Source organism: Xenopus tropicalis, chromosome 7 (assembly GCF_000004195.4).
Source record: "Xenopus tropicalis strain Nigerian chromosome 7, UCB_Xtro_10.0, whole genome shotgun sequence".
Lineage (NCBI taxonomy): Eukaryota > Metazoa > Chordata > Amphibia > Anura > Pipidae > Xenopus > Xenopus tropicalis.
Window position 1 is genome coordinate 53,019,456 of NC_030683.2, and position 10,499 is coordinate 53,029,954.

At 36.3% G+C, this 10,499-nt stretch overlaps 1 protein-coding gene across 4 annotated transcripts in view; it reads right to left on the reverse strand.

The window, feature by feature from the left end:
- Window positions 1-10,282, reverse strand: part of LOC100497030 (threo-3-hydroxyaspartate ammonia-lyase-like) — a 33,042-nt gene extending 22,760 nt beyond the window's left edge. Inside the window, exons 1-3 of one of the 4 annotated variants that reach the window (XM_004915945.4) lie at window positions 10,034-10,282; window positions 7,397-7,423; window positions 1,825-2,155 (exon numbers count right to left, since the gene is read on the reverse strand). In XM_004915945.4, coding sequence (XP_004916002.1) covers window positions 1,825-2,155; window positions 7,397-7,423; window positions 10,034-10,134 — 459 coding nt within the window. In that variant the 5' untranslated portion in view covers window positions 10,135-10,282. Of the gene's footprint in view, window positions 1-1,824; window positions 2,156-7,396; window positions 7,424-9,875 lie in introns of all 4 variants that reach the window. The other 3 variants (XM_002940442.5, XM_004915947.4, XM_004915946.4) reach the window with 3 other exon arrangements.
- Window positions 10,283-10,499: the final 217 nt, after the last annotated feature.

Sequence of the window (10,499 nt, forward strand, 5' to 3'; positions counted from 1 at the left end):
TTTTTCGTAGCCATTCCGAAAGTTGCGCAAAATCTGGCGATTTTTTCGTAGCGTTAAAACTTGCGCGAAAAGTCGCGCCTTTTTCGTAGCCATTCCGAAAGTTTCGCAAAATCTGGCGATTTTTTTGTAGCGTTAAAAAGTCGCGATTTTTTCGCAGCTTCCGCGCCGAGTACGAAACATTCGGATTCATTCAAGCTTCAGTATGGTGACTTTTCTTGGGCCAGGTTGGAGCTGCAGGGTGCCATTGAGTCCTATGGGAGGCTTCCAAAATCATGCTAAGTCTGAAAGTTTCGCCCGCCGCTTACGAGCGCTCAATACGAAAAAGTTGCAAAAAGATATGAGCGAATCGTTATGGCTACGAAAAACTTGCGTTTTTTCGTGCAAGTCGTAATGGCTACGAAAAACTCGTGTTTTTTCGCGCAAATCGTATTGGTAACGAAAAAGTCGCGACAATTTCCGAAAAGTCGTAAAGGCGCCGAAAAAAATCGAAAAAAATACGAAAAAGTCACAAAATGTTCATTTTCCAATCGGAATTTTACAATTCGGATTCGGATTCGTGGGTTAGTAAATGTGCCCCTATGTGTTAAAATCAGTTTCTGTTTTTTTTCTTTTCACCTATTAACTAACATTTGCAAATGATGCAGAAAAATCTGGTTTTTCATATCTTGATCAGTTGTACTAAAACAGGATTGACTCAAGAAAACTTAACCAGAGGTCAGGATTTCAAAGAGCCAGCTATACATATAAGAATGCTCCTCATGGTAGTGGCAATGTTGAGACTGTAATTTAGAAAGGTGCCTTTTGTTCAGAGTTACTGGTATATATACTGGTATATCTAGTCAAGGCCATGTTAATTAGAACATAGTATTAGCCACATGTTAGGAACACAAATAAACATAAAGAAACAGTTTATCCAACAATCTGAGCACCATTGCATCATAACTAAATTGTGTACTGAACACTAGGTGCAATGATGTGGCACCTAAGAACAAGATTTTGGAGCAGATATCAGGTCTGGACTGAGATTAAAAAAAAGGCCCTGGCATTTCAGGTAGGGAGAGATCCAAACAGTCCTCCAAAGGCTCACTAAATAGTGACTGTAGTCAATAGTGGCATGTTACAGCAGCCCCTCTGGCATTTACCAGAATCCACTGAAGAACATTGACTTTACTGTAATCCAAACTCTATATTCAACTACACTGATACATGCTTTTCTGTACATTGTTATAAGTAGGTTATAAGTAGGTTAATAAGAGTTTTTTTATCAAGTTATACACAATGCTCAATGGGAACAAACAATTCTATAAGTTATGTAGGCACTACAAAAATGTACAAAGATTTGAGTCATTTACAAAAAACTTTGCTGCAAAAAGCACACTGGTTTCCAGCTCTCTGCACCGTAGTTACGAAAGTACATACTATCCATATTAATTCTATGTCATTCCCTATATAATACCTCACCTTATCATACCTTAGATACAAATATAGTAGTAACTAGTAACATACCTTAGATGCAAACATACTAGTAGCTAGTAACATACCTTAGATACAAATTTGGTCAATATTAGTACCAGGTAGTTAGAATTTGGAGCACATATTGGTAAGAGACAAATCCTTACTAACCATTAGTACTCTTTAGATACGTGTTTTATTGCTTTGTTTACTAGAATTGAAATACTGAAAGGCTACAAAATATGATATTATGGAAAATTTATAAATGTATAAAATGTGTAAAAATGTATAAAAGTTATTTTAATTCATAGCTGAGAATTACATACTACATGCAGTGGCAGTAAGAAATGCAAAGAGCATATGACACCATACCATGCAGGGAGTTTTTTGAATTCCACTTTGTATTTTGAAGGCAGCTGCACTGATATCTTCAAACCGAAGAAACTCATTCTTTGGTCTTACACTATTTTTTATAATTTTTGGGGTAGTGCTTTCAATAGCTTCTTTAAGCTGCTCGTCAGGGTTTCCTACTTTCTTTTCCCATGTGGTCAAGTCCCCATTCAGATATTCTTCTTCTACAAAGTCCTTTAGTCTTTCAGGGTTAATGGGTAATGGACGTGGTGCAGTTTGGTCACTTTGAGCCGGTCCATTCTTTTGGCCATCCTGTTGGTTTGAATCTGTCTTTTTGGTTGCATCTTCACCTCTGGTGGAAGCAAGCACAGACAAAGCCTTATCTCCCTACAGAGACTGTCTTTTGTGTTTAAAGGTATTTTCTTATTTTAGCTATTCGAAAAAATACATAAAGCTCTGCAGTACAAAACCAGAAATAAAAGACAACATCCTCCCTTTTGGGAATATGCACAGACACATGCATTACACTTTCAAGTGTTTAAACAATACTGCTTAGAAAAATAGAATAAAAAAAGCAAAAATATATACAATAACCGCATCCAAAGCAGTATATACATTCCTTTTATAAGGATGGATCATCTTGCGTTTTTCCATAAGCATTTGGCCATTGCATTTTGTGTGCCCAGAATGTTTTTCTTGTATATATATAGTACATATAAGTGTGAGCAACTTATGTTGCTCATTCTGTTACTATTTATGGAAAAAGCAAGCAATACTAGCAATGTGGCAGCTTTAACTGATACTTATTAACACAAATATTGAAAAAGAATGTTGTGTGAACACAAATTGTATACAGATGGTATGAAGGTTTGGATTATCTAAGTGACTCAGAGTGAGTGGGAAAAAACATCACAAAAGTGTCACAGGGTCACATAGAGAGGAAATACAGCCATGCAGATAACCAAACCACGGCATAAGATATTAAGTCCAAAAAGGGAAAGTAAACTTAAAAATAAGTATTTTTTTGCCTTCTAAATTAACTCTTCTACTTTGTTTTTAAACTTTCACTTTGTTCTATAGAATGCAAACTCCTTTGACTTGTTTCATTGTTGACTTTTATTGCAAAACCAACAAACTTAAAGGGGACCTGTCACCCAAAGAAATAATTCCAATTTATTTTCCATTGTGTTTGTTTTGCAAAATTAACTTCACATAAATAAATGATATAAATCTTGTTTCCTTCAGCCTTGGGAATTTACAATCACAGCCAGCAGGCAGCTGCCATTTTGTGGGCACTGTTATTAAGGCAAGCTTTGTATCACCCCAAAATCTTGTGTATGACCCAGACTGGGGGAACTGATGCCCAGGCCCATGCACTGGCTACACAATTAGATGGTAATAAGGTAGGGAGAATGTGAGTGCTGAATGGAAAGTTAAAGTAATTGTTTGCCCCGCCTCTATGTCTAAGGCATAGAGGCGGGGCAGGGAGTATATGATTGACAGCTGGGATTTTTAAATGCATTTATAATGGGATTGAATGTGTTAATATAAAAATGAATTTTGGTTTCATGTTTAATTTGAATAGGACTTTTATTATACAGCTTTTCATGTCTGGGTGACAGTTCCACTTTAAGCAAATATCAAGATTTAGGGCTGACAAACGAGCCACTTTGTCACCCCCAAGTTTTTCATGCTGCAATTTGAATTCACATTGAGGGGAAGGTGACAGAGATTTCCATGTGTCATTGTCTGAACTCTGAAAAGGTGAATCTTAGTTTGTTTAATATACATTGGCAAAATTAGATTATCTGTTCTTATTGTCTGGGGTTTATAATCATCCCAGTTTTATGTATAGAGAAATTAGTACTTATGGAAAGTAATGTATGTTTCATTCAATCTAGTCAACGCAAATAGCATCAACCATCTCTAGACGCGTAAAATTGCATACAGGTGGAGAGCAATTTCATGTTATCTGCCCTCTTGCCCCTTGTTATTAATTTCAGCAGATATAATGGAGAGAGTGCAGAGACGTGCAACTAAACTGGTTAAGGGGATGGAAGATTTAAACTATGAGGTTAGACTGTCGAGGTTGGGGTTGTTTTCTCTGGAAAAGAGGCGCTTGCGAGGGGACATGATTACTCTGTACAAGTACATTAGAGGGGATTATAGGCAGTTGGGGGATGTTCTTTTTTCCCATAAAAACAATCAACGCACCAGAGGTCACCCCTTTAGATTAGAGGAACGGAGCTTCCATTTGAAGCAGCGTAGGTGGTTTTTCACGGTGAGGGCAGTGAGGTTATGGAATGCCCTTCCTAGTGATGTGGTAATGGCAGATTCTGTTAATGCCTTTAAGAGGGGCCTGGATGAGTTCTTGATCAATCAGAATATCCAAGGCTATTGTGATACTAATATCTACAGTTAGTACTAGTGGTTGTATTTATAGTTTATGTATGTGAGTATAGATTGGTAGGTGTGGGTTAGGTGTGCTGGGTTTACTTGGATGGGTTGAACTTGATGGACACAGGTCTTTTTTCAACCCTATGTAACTATGTAACTAACTATGTAATGTGTACCAAAAGCAAAATACAAAATGCCATCCATTAGTCTCTCTTAATACATAATACACTTAATATATTAATAATCTTCTCCATATGGCTTGTAACAGTAGGCACTTACATCCATGACTAAGGTCTGCTGCTGTTTAAGGTGCAGAGAACAAGTTTTTTTTTACTTAGAAATTGATCACGTCCAAAGAATGGTGAATAGACTGCTGCCACAAACACAGTGCCTGTACTTTTTGTTTAAAAATTCAGCATAAATGTGAGCATCAAATGAACATTAATTTGCAAGCAAAGTTCTGCATTCTGTTACCATTTATTCATATTATGTCCAGAGTGAGCATCTTAAAACCCAGTGGACCACAACTACATTTAAAATTGTCATTGGATTCATAACCTTAGCTACTGTGCAGCCTCATCCACATTGCTTATGAAGAACAACACAGTAGTAAGACGCGCCAAATAAAAAAAGGAGCAATACATATTTAATGATATCTCCATAAATGCAACTTGTATCCAAATGTATTATTGTAGTGTTACATTATCTCATACCCTACCTTTCTTTTTTTTTTCATATGTTGCTCGGCATTTCAGCAGAATCATTTTGTTTGGTAAGTAGCTTGCCTTTTAGTTAACCTTGCTTTGTGCTGTAAGCTGCACTGTGCTTTCTACAGTACCTTTCCCACCATTGCTCTCCCTCTATTAATGCCATCATGCTCTTCTTCTTATCTGCTTGGCTGATCCTCTGATGACCTCTCTATCCACAGTAACAGCCTTTGTGTTAAAGATCTAATCCTTTCTATTTTTATGTCGACTTTTCCTACATTTAAACCTTTTAGTACAAATGTAATTACTGTTTTTTAGCTTGTTTTATTTGCCTACAGAGGCAGCTACTGCAGGAATGGAACAAGGGTAAGGGTAAGAGGAAATAATGGATAACAAATTAGGGGAGGCTGTTCAGTGTTGGACTGGGATGCCAGGGGCCCAGAAAACCCTGGACTATGGGCCCACTCTCCAAACTATTTCTTACTCAGTCTCTATAGTATCTATATTTTCCTAGCTTTTTTTATCTTTACATACATCGATTCTTCTATATATTTAGTTGCTTTGTTCCCATAGAAAAATAAGTCATGACTATGAATTAGGCTAGAAGCAGGCTGGAAGCAGGAGGGCCCACTGGATATTTTCCTGGTATCCCTGTGGGCCAGTCCGACACTGCTGCTGTTTATAAAAATGTCACCCATATCACCAATTTACAACATGTGTGTATCACACTTGTATATATAATCATATTATCTTTTACTCTCTGCAATCTGAATAACAAATTGAGACACAATTTAAACTTATTTTTTGGTATACTTTCCCATAATGTTATTGAGTGCAGAATCAAAAGAGCAATTTAGCAAACTGCTTACAGAATGGTTAGTGGAACTGAAGCGTAACAGATACAACTTTTGTAAATTAAACGTTTTTCCAAGCATACAAAGATTAGATTTTTCAAAAGAATTATTTATCCTTCTAACATGATAACCCTCTGATGCTTTACTATAAAAAGGAACTAAAGACCTTAGGTTTTGCCTTTTAATCAATAAATTCAATTTCCTTCTCTGCAATTGAAAGCTGAACAAACTTTACTTGAATGTGGAGTGGGTTTCTAAGGCATGCTACTAATTAGCATGTGCTATAAGGAGATGATTTCTTGCCAACAGTTTAAATTCTTCACAAGCTTTTTAGGATTCTATTAGTGTTACTCATGAGGTTAATGAGCTCAATTTTTTTGCATTCACTTTTAGTTAATAAGTTGAGGCCCTATACAACAAGCTTTTCATAAAGAGCCTTAGTCTATCTGACTTATCCCTTTCCAAGTTGTATAAATGATTTTCAGTAATCAAAAAATAATGGTATAGTAAAGATGAAAAAAAAGTATTTAACCCCATGCAAATCATAGCAGGCTGCTGCAACAAAGAGTGATTTTGCATGTGACATATGCCCATTGGTTAATCTATTATTGCAGGACTGGAAGTAAAATACTAGATCAGTTTATCCATGGTTATGAGGTGCCCTTCCTTTATCTGTGAAGGAAAAAAAGTAGGTGCGCTGAGGTGTTTCTTACTATATCCTGTCTTTTGTATTTATCTAGGTGGCTGTAGACACTGTTCTGGAGTTACAGATCACAACAGTGAGTGTCCTAATGCATGCACCTAATAACATACTTGATTTAGTCTAGGGGCAATTAGGCATATATTGCCTTAATAGGATCCTTACCGCATAAGATCGACTTTAGTTTATCCCATTTGGTTAGATATGAACTTAACTGTTTCTTTTATCCTAAAGAGGCCCTGTTGATGTTGTAGCTTGCTCGGCACAAAATCAAGTTTAACCCCATTTGATATTTATTGCTTTTATACAATCTGATCTCTTAAGATATTGTACTGTACATGAATCACATTCATGTTGTATATTACAACTACTACATTTGTAGTTTAAATTTTGCCTTACAGCATTTTTGTAGTTTCCTAGAACAGAGTGTAAATTTTACAGCTTGGTTTTGTGATTGATTCTCAGTTTTATTTTTAGTACTACATTTGCTGTTCAGTTTACAGCTAGAGGTGATACTGAAGAAGACTAGCAATTTTAGTTTGTTTTTTTCCCTAGTCTCCTGGGAAAAATACTAACTGTCCAGCTACAATTTTGGCTGTTTACAATTATTTCTAACAAAAATATTTTCAAGGAAATGTGTAAAATCTGATCTGGCACCCCAGCTTGGGGACTGGCATCCTTCCCTTTGCCAGATGTTGCAGACCAACAGCTCCCAGTGGTCCTAAATTCTGTGTTCAGTATGTAGGTGGAAGTTATAGTACTGTAATATTTGCCTTTCTGGGCTTTAAATGTTTTTAAATTATATCTCACTTTGCTTACTTTCAAACACTGTTCTAGAGCTTGATATACGGACTCACAGGTAGTGTTTCATTTAAATACAATAACAAGTCAGTTTAAAGAACACATATTAATATATATAAATCAGAGGAACCTACTTGTTTGGTAACAGCCTCTCGACACAGCTGTAACAAAGTAAAGGAAGGAAGGAAATTTGGATGGGCACTATATCATGCAATAACAGACATAGAACTAATAATACAGTGAGTCAGCAAAGAAAAATGCAAACTTGGAAAAATTTACAACACTTAAGTCCTTCTCTGTGCAAGGATGTTTCAGGATGTCCCAGCTACATATTACCTTGCATTTATCACTTCATAGAATAAATACTTCACACACTATATTATATCAGTATTTGGAATATCTATTACAATTTTATTTTAACATATCTTACTTGACAGCACATATGCACTGGAAGACAGAATTACCAACAGTCTGTGAGTTTTCATCAGCGATTGAAGTGTTTATGTTAACATTCTTTTTGATGTTACAGCTTTATGGGTGGACATTCATGGATCATTTGTTTTGTTACCTGCCTACCATAATGTTGTGAAACCATTTTTCTAGCTATCAAATGAAACAGCATATGAGATTACTAAAGTCTCTGGTGATGTTTTAATCTCTTTAGAAGGGAAAATCGCAGCCAATTGTGCACACTGTCTCCAAGTTATACAAAGTCAGCAACTAATGTGGGACACTTCTAAACACCTAGATTGGGTGGACCTACATTTAAAACACCTTGAACTGGTGTAACACACCCCCACACAACCTCCTGAACTGAACTGGTTCACTTGTCACACATCCAATACTGACTTGTTATCCTCTTTTTAGTATAATTTAAATAAATAATGCTTGTGCTAAACACAATGTTTGCCTATTGCTTAAACCATGATAAATCTATATTTTTTGCTATTTCTTAAAATTAACAAGAAATAACAAGAATACCAGTCTACAACCCTTTCTCTTTCCCCTTTGTGACTGTTTAGTTAACAGGTGTCTATTATGCAGAGTGTTTATATGTGCACTGGTTATATTTCTACCTCGCAAGGACCAAACATGGAGAGTCCATAGATTTTTGTTATTGCATCAATAGGCAAAGAGTATGTTTGGCACAAGCCCTGTTCATTGAACTCACGTTGAACAAAGGGCATACTGCCCCTTTAAACAACCTGAACTAATGTGGCCCACCTTTTAAACATCCACAGCTGGTTTATCCAACTCAAGTCTCAAGTGTTAATTATACTGTAGTGATCTGACAGATTTGTTATTATAAAATGTCTTGAACCAAATGGGTCTTCTTCTCAAACTTCCTTTGGAAATGTCCTTTACAATGCAACCTCATGTCTTCATAATACATCTTAGAATTATCCTGTTCATCTCAGATCTGTATTATATCCTTTACAGATTTTTTACAAATAAGGAGCACTGTTATTATACCTTAAATCAGCACTGATATGGTCCCCCACCTGTTTTACCTTTTATTTGTTACTGACCTTGCATGTATTTATAAACATTAAACATGGCTACCCAAAAGCACCTTTTTCTATAGTAAAAAAAAATAATCATTTACTAGTGTGTCTTCATACTGTAGCTTGAATATAAACCCTCTATTACAAATATGTTGTAATCTATGACAAGATGGTCCAACCTGCATTTTCCACTGGTTTGAAGGCTTTTCTGTGAACTCCCAGGATGAAAGATTATAACATTAATTTATAATTTGTAGGTGTAAGAGCTAGCCCTGATAATGGACCTTACTAAAACTCCATTTATGTGAAGCGTTCTGTGCCCTTGTGTCTTGTTTGGCTTAGTACATTATATCAGAGGGAAGAGCAGGGGCAAAATTTGGCTCTTAAAGTGCCATCTAAAACAAAGTTCTTGCATTGCTGTTACATCTCACAAATGCAAATACGTAACAGTTGCTAAGGTGACCAAGGTGCAGACTGTCGCTATAATTAAATAACCCGCACCTTGGGCCCCAGGGGGGCACTATTCCTATCCTAAGTCCAGCTAATTCTCATTTTAATGTTAATAAACATTATGTATACTTTGTCTAAAATTACTTCTTGAGTATTATTAAAAGATCATTCCTCAAAAAATGGAAAAGATATATTTATTTAACCATATGGGGTACTTAATAATGTAAATTATTGTTTATAAAGAAGCAGTTGTTACTCTGAAAATATCATACAGCAGAACCTGCAGACAGGATAATCACTGAAAAGCCTCCCTCTGTTTTATTAGGACATCAGTAACTAGGCTAGAGGTCACTGCTTACATTGCTTACACTTTTTAAAGTTACATCTGACTAAACCATGCTGATAAATTAATCTAATATTTAATTTTTTTGCTACATTACAATATCTTCAGAATATTTGCTAGCTGGTTGATCTGTATGTATTATGAAACTAAAGGCATATTTCTTATGACCTTGCATACCCTACATTTTAGGTGGTTGCACAGTAAACTATTCTAGTTCATAATTTAAACATAAAGTCAACTAAAGTAGACTGTCAGATCATGCTGGTATATTATAGATAAAAAAATAAAGGCAACAAACCACTCTAAGGGAATTACCTATAAAGCACAGCTATGACAAACACAGCGATGTGAAGCAGACATCCAACTACTGCTCCCAAGGGTGGAAGGAGATTGACTGAATACTGGGGGACACTGAGACCTTTGTCACTGTCCATGCCTCCTAGATAGATACAGTGAGGTATGGGTTATCCAACCTGCTCCAGAAGGGATCAGTGTCTTCCTCCCGTTCAGAATCCTGGGCAGGATCTCTGTTGCTTTGTTTCTTGGAGTATAGGAACTGAGCTGCAAAATTCATACTTTTCCTCCACTTGATTTCCTCTCTCACACTTCTGTGCCCACCAAGAGGTAGAGGTTACACCCCTCCCTGGGGCACACTTTGTTGAGATGATATTTATGCAGTTCAAACCACAACAATCTTCAACACAAACAAGATGGGTTTAAGTGTTGGCTTCTGCTATATATAGAGATTGCAGCATATGCCAATCTGTCCCTGCCAATTTAACTCATGCCTGGGATTATAGTGTTCTCTGAAGATGTTGAATTAGATAAAGCCTTTAGGAGATTAGTGGCTATATATTTTCTACATCACTGCCCCAGTTCATTAAAGTACCAACTTAAACCTTTTCCGAAAAGGAAATTCTGGTTCAGATCAAGTAACAG